The sequence below is a fragment of the Oncorhynchus gorbuscha genome, linkage group LG15 (assembly GCF_021184085.1).
Source record: "Oncorhynchus gorbuscha isolate QuinsamMale2020 ecotype Even-year linkage group LG15, OgorEven_v1.0, whole genome shotgun sequence".
NCBI lineage: Eukaryota > Metazoa > Chordata > Actinopteri > Salmoniformes > Salmonidae > Oncorhynchus > Oncorhynchus gorbuscha.
Genome location: NC_060187.1, coordinates 74,982,455 through 75,002,601, shown reverse-complemented (window position 1 = coordinate 75,002,601; position 20,147 = coordinate 74,982,455). Strand labels below are relative to the sequence as shown.

The 20,147-nt window shown below is 41.4% G+C and overlaps 1 protein-coding gene across 1 annotated transcript; it reads left to right on the top strand.

The window, feature by feature from the left end:
- Positions 1 to 218: 218 nt before the first annotated feature.
- Positions 219 to 10,710, top strand: LOC123998019 (maternal B9.15 protein-like). Its single transcript, XM_046302833.1, has 5 exons — positions 219 to 382; positions 6,088 to 6,265; positions 6,407 to 6,544; positions 7,203 to 7,518; positions 8,723 to 10,710. The coding sequence occupies exons 2-5, from the start codon at positions 6,093 to 6,095 to the stop codon at positions 8,924 to 8,926; spliced, it is 831 nt and encodes a 276-aa protein (XP_046158789.1). The 5' UTR covers positions 219 to 382; positions 6,088 to 6,092; the 3' UTR covers positions 8,927 to 10,710.
- Positions 10,711 to 20,147: the final 9,437 nt, after the last annotated feature.

The following is a 20,147-nucleotide window of genomic DNA, read 5'->3' as shown; positions in this document are numbered from 1 at the left end:
TGACGGTGTTACTTCTCGCTTGCACCAGATCCTCCTACGCAACAGATGGAAAACCTCAATTGCAGATACCTCGCGTCCTCTCTCCTCGTTTCTTTATCAAAACCCATTGGAGGAGAGGGTCAGAGGGGCGGGACCTCATGCTTTTTCATCCAATGGGTTTTGAGAAAAGACGAGAGCGAGAGGACGCGAGGAGTAAGCAATTGAGATATTCCCAAAGACCAACGCAGAACCAGGAACGTGGATCGCTTTGACTGTACGAAAGAGAACAAGGAAGCAACATGTGCCGATAACTATACAAGTAGTCTGATCACAGCAATATAGAGAGGAAATAGAGACAATTGTCAGTGTACTGGATATTTAAAATACTGCTGTTATTATACAGGTAAGGGAGAAATATTGAGAAGTTTACCATATTGGTAAGTCAACCTTTTGATGTGACTGAAAAATAATTATGTAAACAAATGTAGGATCTTTTCACGTGTGATTTAAATAACTTGGTTATTGTTTGGTTATTACAAACGTTGTAAATGTATTTATTATTTTGGGAAAATGTTGCTTAATGACTAGAAATTACAGCAATTACAACAACCTACTCACCATGTCAATCCTTGTAGCATGTAATAATTTAATTGTAGCCTAGTTTAATTGTTGTTAGCTCTTTTATTCCCAAATCGGAATATTATTGAAGTTTGTATATTTTAAACAATGTAAACTTATCCTTAAGGATAAACGAAAAATCTATTCAAGTAAACTTTTTGAATGTCCAATTACATGGAGTGGGTTCTCAACGCGGAAATTCCCCCCCTGTTCAATGTTTTCGAACGAAGTAAAAACAAAGTCGCCACCACAACGCGGAATTTTTTTTTTTTTAAAACACGGCTGAACGGAAAACCCAATCTGAAATCTGTTTGACGTGTAGCCTATAGGATGTGTGATCTCTAAATGATAACCATTTAATGTTCTTCACAAGTTACATTATAGCAATCACTTGAGTTCAAGTGTTACAATGTATCCAATCTCTGCAGTATGGACTCTTTCCATGGGCTCAATAAGCACGTGGCTGGGCTATAGGACACTGAAATCCACTCTTTTAGATCTGAAGTTTCAGCTGTTTTCTATCAATTTACATGAACTTGCTATCAACAAGACTCACCACATGGCATGGGCCAACAATCTACTATACTGTATATGCTGCTATAACATTACTGCGCTATAACCATAATATTCCAAGCAGCCATATTACTCAACAACAGGTATTAATTAACTGGTCTCAAAGAAATACAGACAGCATGTATAACACAGAAGCTTCTCACTGCCAGTGTTCACTCATTTTATTATATAAGTTATGGAACTGTGTTAGGCTAGGTGGACTGGTTCAGATTATTGGGACACTATGTCAACTTTCTCAGCCTTGCACAACATGGACTGACATGTATGTTGTTATTGGGCTGTAGAGGGGTCATGTCTCGGTCCTTACACAAATATCAATACAGGGGTTGCTGCAATACCAACACCTCAGTGTTACTGCTTTGCCTGTTAGAGGCAATGGGCCACAGTGTCCTGTCACTCAGACTCTGCTTCTGGAACGGTTGATCTGCTTGCAAATGCAATTTACCTACAGATCTGACTTGACTTAAAGACACAACCAGGTTAATTCTCACATCTTTATCACCTGATTTATTACCAAAAGGCACATCTCAATAAGAGGTCCAGGTATGTCATGACATCAAACAAGTGTATGGGGGGGGGCTTTCATCTTCAAATACAATTATATTGATCACATACACATATTTAGCAATGTCATTGTGGGTGTAGTGAAAAGCTTGTGTTCCTAGCTCCAACAGTGCTGTAGTATCTAACAGTTCACAACAATGCACACAATTCTAAAAGTAAAACCATGGAATTTAAAAATATATAAATGTTAGGTGGAGCAATGTTAAAGTGGCATTGACTAGAATACAGTATATACAGAATACAGTATATACATATGAAATGAGTAAACAGTATGCTAACATTATTAAAGTGACTAGTGTTCCATTATTGAAGTGACCAGTGGTTCCATGTCTATGTATATAGGGCAGCAGCCTCTAGGGTGCAGGGTTGCGTAACTGGGTGGTAGCCGGCTAGTGGTGGCTATTTAACAGTCTGATGGCCTTGAGATAGAAGCTGTTTTTCAGTCTCTCGGTCCCACATTTGCTGCACCTGTACTGACCTTGCCTTCTGGATGATAGCGGGGTGAACAGGTCGTGGCTCGGGTGGTTGATGTCCTCTATTGTCCTCTTTGTTCCCTCAAGCAAGATAGGATGCCAATAACGTCACATCAGACCAACTCCTTTAAGTTTTTCTTTTCTCAAAACGTATTATTTTAACCTTAAGTGTGTGTACCAGAGCAGGTTGGTGAGGGGAGGACGGCTCATAATTATGAATGGAGTGAATGGAATGGTATCAAACATTCCATTAATTCTGTTCCAGCAATTACTATGAGCCTGCCCTCCCCAGTTAAAGTGCCACCATTGGTGTGTACATTACTGTATTTATACTCTGGAAATGATTTTTTAACTTGTACCTAATGTGAAAGTGGATTCTCGGCCATCACTAGCATGAAAACTAAATAATGGCACAGACTGTGTGTGGAAAATGATTTGAGACTGAGACTCTCTCCAATACAACCCAACATTGCAGAGTTATGTGCATCCTTTCAAGCACACACTTCTCATTAACCTGTGGTGAGTTACTCACCATTTTCGATGAACAAATAAGGTTTTATATTTAAGATGGTTAAATAAAGAGCCAAATTGTAGGTTATCATCATGTTATTATTTGTGCCCTGGTCCTATGAGAGCTCTTTGTCACTTCCCACGATCCGGGTTGTAACAAAAACTTAGTCAGTCTTATGTTTAATGACTGTATCGTATAGGGTGTGGCAGGCTTACAATGATGGCAAAAAACAACATTTGAGAGTGCGCTGACTAGAGGGGGTACTAAGCTGGAGGTTGAATGTTTGAAGGGGTACGGGACTATAAAAGGTTTGGGAACCACCGATCTAGGACATACAGATCTAGGACATACAGATCTAGGACATACAGATCTAGGACATACAGATCTAGGACATACAGATCTAGGACATCGATGAGGGTCTTAGCAGAATGCAGACTTGTTCATGGCATTACATTTTTTAACTGAGAAAATGTCATTTATAGACAGGAAGATGTTTAATTCTGGTCTCAGTGGTCCTAACATATTCTAATCTAATCATGAGCAACGTCCACATCAATCCAGTCTAAATAAGGTAGTGAATGATTTAGTCATGACAGCGATAATGGCACTTTAATATGCAAAGTTTATGATGACAGATGAGGCAACCAGTAAATGGCTGGGCCATCATCTAACATGAGGTCAGCTCTCTAAGCTGTAAGAGGTTTCACACTAGACTGCAGAGTGGAGCGTAGCACAGAATGAAACTTCTCACCACCTGTTGACCTGATAACCCTCACCATTACATGCCCTGGCCTAGATACTGCACAAGAACCACATTACTAAGTTCAGAGATGCTCATGTCTCTCAATTTGCCTCTCAGTGTCCTCAGTGATGTACAGCAGTGGACAAAATATGTGTCTGTTAGTTACACTTTTGAGAATTGGCTCTACCGTTGTAGAATCTTAATTTGATCACTCTGTTGTTGCTGAAATGCGCCGCAGGAAATACAGAGGAGCACACTAACACACAGTTATATTAACAATATTATACTTTTCATGTAGCCTACCTTCGGTCAGCTAATAACCTAACCACCGATCGAACATTATGGACTAAACGTTCCAATCCAGTCGCTGCAGGATTATCTTGCTGTGACAATACAGGCCAAATTAAGATCATACATCTATATGTTGCTGTGCAGTCTGAGAAATAACAAACATGTGGTGATACTTGTGGTTGATATTATTAGACTGAAAGACATTATGTGTCTGTGAAGTTAGAGAATCAGTCAGAACAATGTGATGAGTCAATAGTCTGTGTCTGTAACAGTCTGTTACTGTGTTTCATTTGGTCACCCTGTTGCAGGAGAACTGTTCTGCACTACAGGACATTTTAAACTTAGTGTTTTTGAGGTTTAAAAAGGCTTCTGAAGTTTATAGTTTCCACTTTAAATTTCAGACTTGATTTTCCCAAACTCGCTCAAATTAAGGTCATTACATCAGCCACGTCTCACTGACAGTCCTATTGGGTTTTGGGGTATTTCAGTCCATTGAAATTGGTCCATGTCACATTTTTAGACGGGATCACATGTATAACCAAATAGTCTACCCTTCTTCTGTACACCCCTAAGGTAAAAAGGAAAACCATTCTGTCCCCCCCCTGTAAATATCCTGTTGCCTATCTAACATTCTTTCTTTCCACCGGCGGTGGGACGAGGCAGTTTAAGAGTGCAGACTAGAGGCACCACCTGCAAATGCTTTTCAGTTATGCCAGCTATCTGAAACAGGAAATCCTAGCTGAAAAACCATCATCAGCTGGGTGTAGAGAGTTGTCTTCAGACTGAGGGTACTGTTTGTAGTGTGTATCTGTGTCTGTCTGCGTGTGTGTATGTGAAAGAGAGATGGAGGGAGAGAGTTGACATAACATCCTGAGGCACACTGAGTTCTTCAAGGACTTGTGACCGTGTACTGGTAGAGTCCTAATGAAAACTGCATTCTGTTATTCACTCAGATACAATCACAGTACTATGTGATCATCAAAAGCATCTGAAAGCAATATTGTGAAGTAATAATGTAATGAATACAAGTTACAATGTGGTTACAAACTGTACAAGCTCACTGAACCTACCCCACTGGGACAATACTGGTTGAATCAGTTGTTTCCTAATCATTTCAACGACCAAAATCAATGTTTATTCAACGTCATCACGTGGGAAACTAATTGGATTTGCATAAAGTCGTCAACGTAAGAGCATTTTGTCTTTCATTTCACCAAACTTTGAACCTAAATCCAATGACGTGATTTTTTCTCTCTTCAGATTTCACATTGAATTCACATTAGTTGAAACTCAACCAAATGTAAATCAAAACTAGATGTTGAACTGACATCTGGTGCCCAGTTGGGACTGTACAGGAAAGCTATTTGTTGTGTTGGTCTTAAGGGATATTAACTTACTTCTTCACTTGTGACCTATAGAAACAAATGGTTTCTGTATAATTGCTTAACAGTTTACGTAATGCCGTTAGTACATAGTTGTGTCACCAGACAAAGTCTGTCACCTCCGGGAAGATGCTTAAGGTGGAATATAATTGTCACGCCTTCCTCCTCTCCAGATTCTCCCTGACTCTCTCTGTATGTCAAGTCTACACTAACAACAACAATTAACCCTCGCACCTCGACTAAACCAGAGCAGGACGTCAACACACTTGCACTCCTCACATACGTAGTTTACTGATGGCTAATCAGCTACACTGGCTCAGCGTTTCTGCTAAGCTGGCAAACATTACACTTCTTTGACCTGTACTGTTGGTAGGGGTTGTACTGTACCTTCTCCCCTGTGTCAATCTGACACTGTCTGGCACTATTGAGAAGAAACAGACTGAATTGATCAGAAGGCACATACTGTACCTTTGGTCTGTACCTGAATCTGACACGTTTTAAGCATGTGACATATTCATATGCCAACATGGCCTATGAGTCTATTTGCATCTTGTTTGCATGTATACAAATTACGACCTTTGGCTCCCAGTTTGTTTCAACAACAGAAGGCCAGTCTGACTTGCGTACATTGAACATATACCTCTAGTGTGGTCTGAAGGTAATGATAATAGAAAACACACAGTGGCTAAATACTCTAGGAAGTGGTCTTATCCGAGGAGCTGACTTCCTCCTGCCCTACATTAGATTGAAAGGTAGAATGTGAAATAGGGCTATTCTAGGGTTTGAGAAACTGAGAAAATCATTTTGTTGATAGTGGTGGTGGCTTGTGAATTGTACACACGCTGTAGTTTTGGAATATTCTTCCCATGCTATATACAGTTGGTTCAAATCTTCTAAATTAGTTAAGTAGCTTTACAGGATAGACTCATGTTTTCTGCACCTATTTCCTCACAGAAACAATGAAGAGAGAGGTCAACGCCGGGGTGAATTTCCTGAGACATCTAGCCGTGGAGCGGGGTGGCTTGGATGGCACCAAAGCTGATGCTTTTGCTGGAAAGCTGCAGCAACTTCTGGTCAACAAATTCAAAGACCATTGGTACCCTGACAACCCCAACAAAGGACAGGCATTCAGGTAAACAACAAGGGAAGTGAAATATTAAAGAAGGGAAGTAACTGGGTTGTTATGTCATGTGGATGTCTCTGAGAAGACAAAAATATGAGGATAAGTTTACTGGTACAGGTGAACAGCTCTCTGCCCTTTGACCCCTCTTAGGTGCATCAGGGTAAGCGAGGGGGTGCCGTGTGATGAGGAGGTGCTGAAGGCGTGTGAGGAGAGCAAGCTCAAACTCAGCGAGCTGGGCCTCCCATGTGAGATTGCGCTGTGGATCGACCCACTGGAGGTGTGCGCACGGTGGGTCACACTATGTTACTCACACGTGCACAGGCGTACACACACAGTGAGACAGTGACATACTCAGTCTCAGAGACAGAAGGCAGAGGAAGAAGGCTTTCATTCATCATTCATTGTACAGTCATACAGTCAGCTCTCTGGAGGTACCATATTTATCATCATGATGCATGTGTTGTACGAACCTGCCCACTATGTGATGACTCATCAAGTTACGGTAGGAGGAGGGTGAGACCAACTACAGTGAGGAAATGATCCCGAGTGAGATGGGTTGATACAAGTGAAACTGTTACACCCTTCAACCTTTTACTTCAGTGGGCTAAATCAGGGTCACACAGAGTGTTTCTTGGTAATCTTAAACAAATCTATTGTGAAACAAAAGTATACACCTCACACATATGGTTATGGGCTTAAAAAATAAGACGTGTTCCATATCAGATATAGAGTTGAAATGTATTCAATTTAGAGTTTGCATCCCAATATTACACTTTATATACATCACAGAAGACTGATTTTTTTTTTTAAACACCCAATTTTTGACGGAAAAATATTAATAACATTCCACCCATGAAGTCACTAGGACATTTGACTGCAGGAAAGGGCTACAAGGTTGTCTATAGGTTTTGTTACAGAAACTAATGTACTCTCTTTCCTCTCACAGGTCAGGGGAGAACTGCAGGTACTTCACAGTAGCTCGTTTCAAAGAAGAGGAAGATGTGAAAGGAGACAAAGATGTCGACCTGGATACGTCCGACTACCACTCCGCCACCTCGTCTGACTGTGGCTCTACTATCTCCAGCGACACAGACACAGAGGACGAGGGGAAGGATGGAGAGACGGTGGGAAGAAAAGATAAGAAAGAGAAGGAGGGAAAGAAAGAGAAGGTGGAGGGCATACCTTGTGTGATTGCCATGATGCCCAGGGTTCGGGACAGGTTCAGGGTGGAGCATGCTCAACGGAAGGTCACCAAAACACTGGTAAGAACTTTTCTGTTAATCTACATTACCTTAACCTCTCTAGGGTACGTGGGACAGTAGAGTCCCTGAAATTGCAGAGCGCGACATTCTTGAAAATATATGTTTTATACATCAAAGTAAAGCTTAACTTCTTGTTAATCCAGCCGCTGTGTCGGATTTCAAAAAGGGTTTACGACGAAAGCAAACCATGCGATTATCTGAAGACAGAGCCCCGCATACAGAAGCATGAAAAACATATTTCAACCAGGCAGGTGCGACACAAAAGTCAGAATAATAAATATAATAAATGCCTTACCTTTTGATCTTCTGTTGTCACTTCAAAAGGTCCCAGTTACATCACAAATGGTCCTTTTGTTCGATAATGTCCTTCTCTATATCCATAAAAACTCAGTTTAGCTGGCTCAGTTCAGTCAATAATCCACTCAGTTTCCCTCCATCAAAATGCATACAAAATGAATCCCAAACTTTACTAATAAACTTTTCCAAACAAGTCAAACAATGTTTATAATCCAACCTTAGGTATCCTAATACGCAAATAAACGTTACAATTTAAGACAGAGAATAGTATGTTCATTAACGGAGATAAATAAGAAAGAACGCCCTTTCCTCCACGCGCCTGGAAAGAATACAGCCAAAATGGGAGCCACCTAGAAAAACTACATTTTTTTTCTAAAAACCAGCCTGAAACTCTTTCTAAAGACTAGTCTAGCGGAAGCCCTAGAAACTGCAATCTGGGAGGATTTGGCCTTATTATTAAAATAATAACCATTGAAAATGGTGGTAAGCTGAAAATTGTTGTTTTAGGATGGTTTATCCTCTGGGTTTCGCATGCCATATCAGTTCTATTATACTCATAGACATTACTTTAACAGTTTTAGAAACTTTAGAATGTTTTCTATCCAAATTTACCAATTATATGCATATCCTAGCTTCCGGGCCTGAGTAACAGGCAATTTACATTGGGCATGCTTTTCATCCGGATGTCAAGATACTGCCCCCTACACCAGAGAGGTTAATGTGGTACCACATCTCACTCTCTGACATCCGCAATGTAGCACTGTGGACACGTGGATTCACGTAGCACCAGATCCTACACATACAGAAGAAGTGCTCTCTAAGTACTATCTGATTATTGATATGAAGATGAATTATAATCAGAATCCTATCTAAGATCTTTCTCTCCCTCTGTTCGCTCTCTCTCCAGCTCCAGCCCACCTCTCAGCAGTACTACTACCACCCTGCCCCTGTGTGGCCCACAACGTACAAGAAGAAGGGTCCTGTGTTCCTCACCACAATATACGCGCCTCCGCCTCCCCCAGCGTTCGGCTACTACGCCCTGCCTCAGCCACCTCCGCAGTTCATCATGCCTTATGCCACTCTGCAGCCATGGGGGGCTGTGAAGAGCTAAACCAACTGGTTGGAGAGGGAGAGGTAAAACTGCCCTTTTACCTATGAGCCAATCACGATGGGTCGATGCAGGTTTTTGAAGGTGTGGGTGAGGCGCAGTTAAGATAGTTTGACAAAATATTTGAAGGGTTAGCGGGGAGCACATCTTGTTTCATTATCATTTTTTAATTGCTGTACACTTATTTTTCTTATTTTTGGTGAAAATCAGTTTTGGGGATTTCCTCCATGTAACTTTCTTAGGTAGAATTGCCACTGAAGTAAACAAGGAATATACTAAACAGGCATTTAGCAAATATTGCTACAGGCACTTCCCTAAGGGTTGCCAGTGTATTTTGGTTTAGGGTAATCCGCTGATTAAAAGTAGTCTATTCATATTGCTGAAGTGTCTAGAATAGGCCTGCTAGACAGTCTGTTGCACATTGACTAGTTTAGTGTGATACTGTATTCCAGTGGTATTCAACTCTTGCCCCGCGAGGTCCGGAGCCTGCTGGCTTTCTTTTCTACCTGATAATGAATTACACCCACCTGGTAAACTAGGTTTAAATCAGTGCCTGATTAGAGGGTTATTCCTTCATTAGGTGCTCATAACATCTCAGGAATCCTCAGCAATAAGCTGAAAGCCTAAGCTTTTTTGATGATTTTATATATTTTTCTAAATATTATAGACTACCTTTTCATATGTCACCTCTATGAAGCATCAAAATGGTGAATGTGCACTGTAGGATATAGACCAGAGCTGCCCAATCATGGTCATGGTGGGCCTAAAACACATCTGGTTTTTGTTTCTACCTGTAAGTTAATTGGACTGTGATTGTTATCTGTCAAGTACAGACCTCTCTCTATTTTATAATAATTAACAGACCAACCAGAAGCTTTTTGTACATACTGTAACCTGTTAACAAATAGTAATTATCAATGACATTTGCTTTTTTTATTTGTTGTAATTTATTTTTCCACCTGTGGGTGGTACCAAAACATTGTTGTAATGTCAAATTCCACGCATATTTATGTATATTCTCTATTTTATATATCTTGATAAAGTTTGTAGTGTTGGTGCATGTATAATTTTAATAGTTATTTGTTTATAATTTCCTTTTTTAGAAATCTTTAGTCTGCTTTAGGCCAGATTGAAGAACAATCTGTCCTTAATGGCGATGTACTCTTATAATCTCCACCCAGCACAGCCAGACGAGGACTGGCCAACCCTCGGAGCCTGGTTCCTCTCTAGGTTTCTTCCTAGGTTCCTGCTGTTCTAGGGAGTTTTTCCTAGGCACCGTGCTGCATTGATTGCTGTTAGGGGTTAGCCTCTGCTGCATTTCTGTATAGCACTTTGTGACATTTGCTGATGTAAAAAGGGCTTTATAAATAAATGTGATTGAGTGATTGCTGGGATAAAATGGGTATGGACTGAACTGTATTCACTCCTGTGTAATAGGTCTTTCATGGATTTACTGTAAATAGTTTTATATACTGGAAATGAAAAATGCTTGGGTGATCCAAATGTTTAGCTTTAATATGAATAGGTGCTTTCATAACTTAATACTTATATTCTCTATTTTTATACTAACTTTTATTGGCCCATTGATCTGCTTTGGATGCATATTTATTCAATGTTATGAACTGCCTTTTCCCTTGTTCTGAGTGCAGAGCAGTACTCTGTTCACACGATTATTACTGTATCTGATAGACAATTGGCCATGCTAATGTTTATGTTAAGCTGTGTCAATTTTTATACTTATCTCTCTGTCTTGTCAGCACATAACATTAAATCAACCGATTTCTAAAATCAAACTGTGTTTTTGCAATCTGTTATCTTGTGTATACTGTAGAATATTGAGAGAATATGTACAGTGGTAAGAAAAAAGTTTGTGAAACTTTTGGAATTACCTGGATTCCTGCATAAATTGGTCAAAAAATTTGATCTGAAATTCATCTAGGTCACAACAATAAACTAATAACAAACAATTATACGTGTTCATGTATTGAACAGACCGTGTAAACAATCACAGTGCAGGGTTCACCCTTGGATTTAATAACTGGTTGACCCTCCTTTGGCTGCAAAAATCTCAACCAAACACTTTCTGTAGTTGCGGATCAGACCTGCACAAAGGTCAGGAGGAATTTTGGGACCATTTCTCTTTACAAAACTGTTTCAGTTCAGCAATATTCTTGGGATGTCTGGTGTGAACTGCTCTCTTGAGGTCATGCATTTAAATCAGGTTGAGGTCAGGACTGGGCCGCTCCAGAAGGCATATATTATTCTGTTGACACCATTCTGTTGATGATTTACTTCTGTGTTTTGGGTCGTTGTCCTGTTGCATCACCCAACTTCTGTTGAGCTTCAATTGGCAGACAGATAGCCTAACATTCTCCTGCAAAATGTCTTGATGAACTTGGGAATTCATTTTTCCGTTGATGATAGCAAGCTGTCCAGGTCCTGAGGCAGCAAAGCAGCCCCAAACCATGATGCTCCCTCCACCATACTTTACATTTGGAATGAGGTTTTGATGTTGGTGTGCTGTGCCATTTTTCCTCCACACAGAGTTGTGTGTTCCTTCCAAACAACTCAACTGTAGTTTCATCTGTCCACAGAATATTTAGCCAGTAGCGCTGTGGAACATCCAGATGCACTTTTGCAAACTTACAATTGAAGTGGGAAGTTTACATACACTTAGGTTGGAATCATTAAAACTCCTTTTACAACCACTCCACAAATTTATTTTTAACAAACTATAGTTTTGGCTAGTTGGTTAGGACATCTACTTTGTGCATGAAAAGTAATATTTCCCACAATTGTTTACAGACAGATTATTTCACTTATAATTCACTGTATCACAATTTCAGTGGGTCAGAAGTTTAAATACACTAAGTTGACGGTGCCTTTAAACAGCTTGGAAAATTCCAGAAAATGATGTCATGGTTTTAGAAGCTTCTGATAGGCTAATTGACATAATTTCAGTCAATTGAAGGTGTACCTGTAGATACAGTGCCTTGCAAAAGTATTCGGCCCCCTTGAACTTTGCGACCTTTTGCCACATTTCAGGCTTCAAACATAAAGATATAAAACTGTATATTTTTGTGAAGAATCAACAACAAGTGGGACACAATCATGAAGTGGAACAACATTTATTGGATATTTCAAACTTTTTTAACAAATCAAAAACTGAAAAATTGGGCGTGCAATATTATTCAGCCACTTTACTTTCAGTGCAGCAAACTCTCTCCAGAAGTTCAGTGAGGATCTCTGAATGATCCAATGTTGACCTAAATGACTAATGATGATAAATACAATCCACCTGTGTGTAATCAAGTCTCCGTATAAATGCACCTGCACTGTGATAGTCTCAGAGGTCCGTTAAAAGCGCAGAGAGCATCATGACGAACAAGGAACACACCAGGCAGGTCCGAGATACTGTTGTGAAGAAGTTTAAAGCCGGATTTGGATACAAAAAGATTTCCCAAGCTTTAAACATCCCAAGGAGCACTGTGCAAGCGATAATATTGACACGGAAGGAGTGTCAGACCACTGCAAATCTACCAAGAACTGGCCGTCCTTCTAAACTTTCAGCTCATACAAGGAGAAGACTGATCAGAGATGCAGCCAAGAGGCCCATGATCACTCTGGATGAACTGCAGAGATCTACAGCTGACAATCAGTCGTATATTGCACAAATCTGGCCTTTATGGAAGAGTGGCAAGAAGAAAGCCATTACTTAAAGATATCCATAAAAAGTGTCGTTTAATGTTTGCCACAAGCCACCTGGGAGACACACCAAACATGTGGAAGAAGGTGCTCTGGTCAGATGAAATCAAAATTGAACTTTTTGTCAACAATGCAGTAGATGGGTTTGGTGTAAAAGCAACACCCTGAACACACCATCCCCACTGTCAAACATGGTGGCAGCATCATGGTTTGGGCCTGCTTTTCTTCAGCAGGGACAGGGAAGATGGTTAAAATTGATGGATGGAGCCAAATACAGGAGCATTCTGGAAGAAAACCTGATGGAGTCTGCAAAAGACCTGAGACTGGGACAGAGATTTGTCTTCCAACAAGACAATGATCCAAAACATAAAGCAAAATCTACAACGGAATGGTTAAAAAATAAACATTTCCAGGTTAGAATGGCCAAGTCAAAGTCCAGACCTGAATCCAATCGAGAATCTGTGGAAAGAACTGAAAACTGCTGTTCACAAATGCTCTCCATCCAACCTCACTGAGCTCGAGCTGTTTTGCAAGGATGAATGGGAAAAAAATTCAGTCTCTCAATGTGCAAAACTGATAGAGACATACCTCAAGCGACTTACAGCTGTAATCGCAGCAAAAGGTGGCGCTACAAAGTATTAACTTAAGGGGGCTGAATAATTTTGCACGCCCAATTTTTCAGTTTTTGATTAGTTAAAAAAGTTTGAAATATCCAATAAATGTCGTTCCACTTCATGATTGTGTCCCACTTGTTGTTGATTCTTCACAAAAAATACAGTTTTATATCTTTATGTTTGAAGCCTGAAATGTGGCAAAAGGTCGCAATGTTCAAGGGGGCCGAATACTTTCGCAAGGCACTGTATATTTCAAGGCCTACCTTCAAACACAGTGCCTCTTTGCTTGACATCATGGGAAAATCAAAAGAAATCAGCCAAGACCTCAGAAAACAATTGAAGACCTCCACAAGTCTGGTTCATCCTTGGGAGCAATTTCCAAACACCTGAAGGTACCACGTTCATCTGAACAGTATAAACACCATGGGACCACGCAGCCGTCATACCGCTCATGAAGGAGATGGGCTCTGTCTCCTAGAGATTAACGTACTTTGGTGCGAAAAGTGCAAATCAATCCCAGAACAACAACAAAGGACCTTGTGAAGATGCTAGAGGAAATAGATACACAAGTATCTATATCCACAGTAAAACAAGTTCTATATCAACATAACCTGAAAGGCCGCTCAGCAAGGAAGCCACTGCTCCAAAACCGCTATAAAAAAGCCAGACTACGGTTTGCAACTGCACATGGGGACAAAAATCATACTTTTTGGAGAATCCTCTGGTCCTCTGGTCTGATGAAACAAAAATAGAACTGTTTGGCCATAATGACCATTGTTCTGTTTGGATGAAAAAGAGGGAGGCTTGCAAGCTGTAGAACACCATCCCAACCGTGAAGCACGGGGTGGCAGCATCATGTTGTGGGGGATGCTTTGCTGCAGGAGGGACTGGTGCACTTCACAAAATAGATGGCATCATGAATAATTGAAAATTATGTGGATATATTGAAGCAACATCTCAAGGCATCAGTCAGGAAGTTAAAGCTTGGTCGCAAATGGGTCTTCCAAATGGACATTGACCCCAAGCATACTTCAAAAGTTGTGGCAAAATGGCTTAAGGACAACAAAGTCAACGTATTGGAGTGGCCATCACAAAGCCTTGACCTCAATCATATAGAACATTTGTGGGCAGATCTGAAAAAGCATGTGCGAGCAAGGAGGCCTACAAACCTGACTCAGTTACACCAACTCTGTCAGGGGGAATGGGACTAAATTCACCCAACTCATTGTTGGAAGCTTGTGGAAGGTTACCCAAAACGTTTGACCCAAGTTTAACAATTTAAAGGCAATGCTACCAAATATTAATTGAGTGTATGTAAACTTCTGACCCACTGGGAATGTGATGAAAGAAATAAAAGCTGAAATAAATAATTCTTTCTACTATTATCCTGACATTTCACATTCTTAAAATAAAGTGGTGATCCTAACCGACCTAAGACAGGGAATTTTTACTCTGATTAAATGGCATAATTGTGAAAAATGGAGTTTAAATGTATTTGGCTGAGGTGTATAAACTTCGACTTCAAATGCAAGTCTTGCAGCAATGTTTTTTTGGACAGCAGTGGCTTCTTCCGTGGTGTCCTCCCATGAACACCATTCTTGTTTAGTGTTTTACATATCGTAGACTCGTCAACAGAGATGTTAGCGTGTTCCAGAGATTTCTGTAAGTCTTTAGCTGACACTCTAGGATTCTTCTTAACCTCATTGAGCATTCTGTGCTGTGCTCTTGCAGTCATCTTTGCAGGATGGCCACTCCTAGGGAAAGTAGCAACAGTGCTGAAATTTCTCAATTTATAGTGAATTTGTCTTACCGTTGATTGATGGGCATCAAGGCTTTTAGAAATACTTTTGTAACCCTTTCCAGCTTTATGCAAGTCAACAATTCTTAATCTTAGGTCTTCTGAGATCTTTTTTGTTCGAGGCATGGTTCACATCAGGAAATGTTTCTTGTGAATAGCAAACTCAAAATTTGTGAGTGTTTTATATGGGGTAAGGCATCTCTAACCAACATCTCCAATCTTGTCTCATTGATTGGACTCCAGGTTAGCTGACTCCTGACTCCAATTAGCTGTTGGAGAAGTCATTAGCTGAGGGCTTCACATACTTTTTCCAACCTACACTGTGAATGTTTAAATGATGTATTCAATATAGACAAGAAAAAGACAATCATTTCTGTGTTATTAGTTGTTTGTCTATTGCTGTGACTTGATGACCAATTTATGCAGAAATCCAGGTAATTCCAAAGGGTTCACATACTTTTTCTTGCCACTGTATATATTTCTTTGCACAAGAGCAGTCTATAGGCTACCTCAGGCCAGAATCACTTGCAACTATATTGTATAGCAACATACACTACATGACCAAAAGTATGTGGACAACAGCTCGTTGAACATCTCATTTCGAAATCATGGACATTAATATGGAGTTGGTCCCCCCTTTGCAGCTATAACAACATCCACTCTCCTGGGAAGGCTTTCCAGTAGATGTTGGAACATTGCTGAGAGGACTTGCTTCCATTAGGCCACAAGAGCATTAGTGAAGTCAAATCAAATTTTATTTGTCACATGCGCCAAATACAACAGGTGTAGTAGTTCCTCTCCGCAGAGTTGAAGGCACAGGGATTAAGCTTTTGGTCCTGCACAGATTGCAGGGAAAAAACGGCCCCTACTCCCACACCGGAAGCATCAACCTCCACCAGAAACTGACGAGTTGGGTCTGGATGGATGAGGATAGGAGCAGTAGTGAATCGCTGCTTAAGATCCCCAAAAGCCTTGTCCGCTGCTGGAGACCATGTGAACAGTACCTTGGGAGAGGTGAGTGCAGAGAGGGGAACCACCAGGTTGCCATTACCCCGAATGAAACAGCGGTAGAAATGAGCAAAACCCAGAAACCGTTGGAGCTGCACCCTGGATGTGGACTGGGGCCAATCCACCACTACTCTCACCTTCTCTGGATTCATCTGTACATTCCCCTCAGCAATAATGTATCCTAGAAAGGACATAGTGGAGCGGTGGAACTCATACTTCTCAGCCTTTACAAACAACAGATTCCCCAAGAGGCGCTGAAGAACCTGTCGAACATGTAGAATGTGTTCCTGGGCAGAACGAGAGAAAACCAGGATGTCGTCGATGTTTGACAAAAACGAAACGATTCAATATGTCCCGGAGCACATTGTTGACCAGAGCCTGGAGTCCAAACGGAATAACCAGGTACTCATGATGTCCACTTGCAGTGTTGAAAGCTGTCTTCCACTCGTCTCCTTCACGTATCTGCACAAGATGGTAGGCATTCCGAAGGTCCAGTTTGGTGAAGATAGTAGCCCCCTGGAGAGGTTTGAAAGCTGAGGAGAGGAGTGGTATAGGGTACAGATTTTTTTTATCGTATTATCATTGAAACCGCAGTAGTCAATACATGGGCGCAGGTTCTTGTCCTTTTTCCCCACAAAGATGAATCCGGCGTCGGCAGGAGAGGCAGAAGGGTGAATGCTCCCAACAGCCAGTGAGTCCTCCATGGACTCCTCCATGGCCTTGGTCTCAGTGCTTACTGATGCGCTTTGAGGGCACTATGGTTTTGAACGCTGAGCTGTAGTCAATTAATAGCATTCTCACATAGGTGTTCCTTTTGTCCAGGTGTGAAAGGGCAGTGTGGAGTGCAATAGAGGTTGCATCATCTGTGGATCTGTTGCTGCGGCATGCAAATTGGAGTGGGTCTAGGGTTTCTGGGATAATGGAGTTGATGTGAGCCATGACCAGCCTTTCAAAGCATTTCATGGCTACAGACCTGAGTGATACGGGGTCGGTAGTCATTTAGGCAGGTTACCTTAGTGTGCTTTGGCACAGGGACTATGGTGGTCTGCTTGAAACATGTTGGTATTACAGACTCAGACAGGGAGAGGTTGAAAATGTCAGTGAAGACACTTGCCAGTTGGTCAACGCATGCTCGGAGTACAGGTCCTGGGAATCCGTCTGGCCCTGCTGCCTTGCGAATTTTGATCTGTTTAAAGGTCTTACATCGGCTGTGGAGAGCGTGATCACACAGTCGACCAGAACAGCTGATGCTCTCATGCATGTTTCAGTGTTACTTGCCTCAAAGCGAGCATAGAAGTTATTTAGCTCGTCTGGTAAATTTTTGTCACTGGGCTGTGCTTCCCTTTATAGTCTGTTATAGTGTCCAAGCCCTGCCACATCCGACGAGCTTCAGAGCCGGTGTAGTACGACTCGATCTTAGTCCTGTTTTGACACTTTGTCTGTTTCATGGTTTGTCAGAGGGCATAGCGGAATTTCTTGTAAGCTTCCGGGTTAGAGTCCCGCTCCTTGAAAGCGGCAGCACTACCCTTTGCTCAGTGCGAATGTTACTTGTCGTTCATGGCTTCTGGTTGGGGTATGTACGTACAGTCACTGTGGGGACGACGTCCTCGATGCACTTACTGTACTCCTCAATGCCATCGGAAGAATCTCGGAACATATTCCGGTCTGTGATAGCAAAACAGTCCTGTAGTTTAGCATCTGCTTCATCTGACCACTTTGTTATAGGCCGAGTCACTGGTGCTTCCTACTTTAATTTTAGCTTGTAAGCAGGAATCAGGAGGATAGAATTATGGTCAGATTTGCCAAATGGAGAGCGAGGGAGAGCTTTGTACGCGTCTCTGTGTGTGGAGTAAAGGTGTTCTAGACTTTTCTTCCCCTCTGGTTGCACATTTAACATGCTGATTAGTTAAAACCGATTAAAGTTTCCCTATATTAAAGTCCCCGGCCACTAGCAGCAACATTATGTACAAAATAAGTAACAATGTGAAAAAAAATAGCATGGTTGGTTAAGAGCCAATAAAACGGCAGCCATCCCCTCCAGAGCCATCTCTTCAAAGTTCATCCACACCGTCATTGTCATGCTTTAACAGGAAAAGGCCTTTCCCAATCTGTCGCCACAAAGTTGGAAGAATTTCATTGTACGCTATAGCGTTAAGGTTTTCCTTCACTGGAACTTAGAGGCCTAGCCGGAACCATGAAAAACAGTCCCAGTCCATTATTCCTCCTCCAGCAAACTGTATAGTTGGCACTAGCATTGGGGCAGGCAGCGTTCTCCTGGCATCCGCCAAACCCAGATTTGTCAGTCGGACTGCCAGATGGTGAAGCATGATTCATCACTCAAGAGAATACGTTGCCACTATTCCAGAGTCCAATGGCGGTGAGCTTTACACCACTCCAGCCGGAGCTTGGCATTATGCATGGTGAACTTAGGCTTGTGTGCGGCTGCTCAGCCACAGAAACCCATTTCATGACGCTCCCGACGAACAGTTCTTATGCTGAAGTTGCTTCCAGAGGCAGTTTGTAACTCTGTAGTGAGTGTTGCAATCAAGGACAGACAGTTTTTACACGTAACTCTAATGAACTTACCCTCTGCAGCAGAGGTAACTCTGGGTCATCCTTGCCTGTGGCGATCCTCATGAGAGCCGGCTTCATCATAGCGCTTGATGGTTTCTGGGATTGCACTTGAAGAAACTTTCAAAGTTCTTGAAATGTTACAGATTGACTGACCTTCATGTCTTAAAATAATGGTGGACTGTAATTTCTCTTTGCTTATTTGAGCTGTTCTTGCCATAATATGGAATTGGTCTTTTACCAAATAGGGCTATCTTCTGTATACCACCCCTACCTTGTCACAACACAACTGATCTCAAACACGTTAAGGAAAGAAATTCCAGCAAAGCTGTCATCAAGGTAAAGGGTGGCTACTTTGAAGAATCGCAAATATATTTTGATTTGTTTAACACTTTTTTGGTTACTACATGATTCCATATGTGTTATTTAATCATTTTGATGTCTTCACTGCTATTTTACAATGTAGAAAATAGTCAAAATAAAGAAAAACCCTTGAATGAGTAGGTGTGTCCAAACTTTTGACTGGTACTGTACCTTTGTATATATAGTGTACTCCGGACTCCAACATTGCTCATCTTAAGATTTCTTAATTCCATTATTGTAGTTTTTTGGGTATTATTAGATATTACTGCACTGTTGGAGCTTGGAACACAAGCATTTCGCTACCTTTGCAATAATGTTTGTCTATGGAGATTGCATGGTGGTGTGCTCAATTGTATACACCTGTCAGCAACGGGTGTAGCTAAAATAGCTGAATCCACTAATTTTTGAAAGGGTGTCCATATACTTTTGTATATATAGTGTACTATGTTGGCCTTGGGCCCAGTATTTATCAAATCAGTCTCCACCAATTAACCATAACCTTATTTTCACATCCTCTCCTGGACACTGATACAGAGGCCAGGTCAGGTCCTGTTACAGATACCAGGTCTGGTCCTGATGCATAGACCAGGTCAGGTCCAGCAGAAAGCCACTCTGAGGCGGTCAACCAGTCACTTAGAGCTGTGAGAGAAGTGACACTGTCGTCAGCAGCAGCCCAGCACAGGATACCCTGTCGGAAGGATCCGTGTGGGGTGCGTCACATGGCCCAAGGTCATGACGCTGTTCCTCCCAGGCACAGAACCTAGGAAATGGGGTGAGAGGTTGTGTGGGGGTGATGGGGATTGAGTGTGTATGGAGGTGGGGCACTTTCTACACTATAGCTCAAGGCACTTTGAGGAATGTTATTTAAATGTCTGGTGAAGGAGGGGGGTAGTTATCTAAATGTCACTTATTGCATCAGTTTTTTGGGGAGAGATAAAGATCTCTAGAGTTTAGTGGTTGAGACATCTGAGAACAGTACAAAACAAAATAAAACAATTACGAGGTGACGTCTACATTCCACGGGACGTTTATTAACAGTAAAATAATAACAATGCAGTTTTATTCAAGAGAGACTGAAAATCCCTCTCATATAAATGTGGGTCTGACAATAAATAGTTGGCTACATACTGTATAACGTTGTCCCTTTATCTCAATAAACACCCTA

What these genes read in the sequence shown, in the direction of transcription:
- LOC123998019 (XM_046302833.1), top strand. Translation starts at nt 6,093, where the DNA reads ATGAAGAGAGAGGTCAACGCCGGGGTGAATTTCCTGAGACATCTAGCC. An exon ending in CCACTGGAGGTGTGCGCACG is followed by an intron (nt 6,545 to 7,202) that starts GTGGGTCACACT and finishes TTCCTCTCACAG; the next exon opens with GTCAGGGGAGAACTGCAGGT. An exon ending in GGAAGGTCACCAAAACACTG is followed by an intron (nt 7,519 to 8,722) that starts GTAAGAACTTTT and finishes CTCTCTCTCCAG; the next exon opens with CTCCAGCCCACCTCTCAGCA.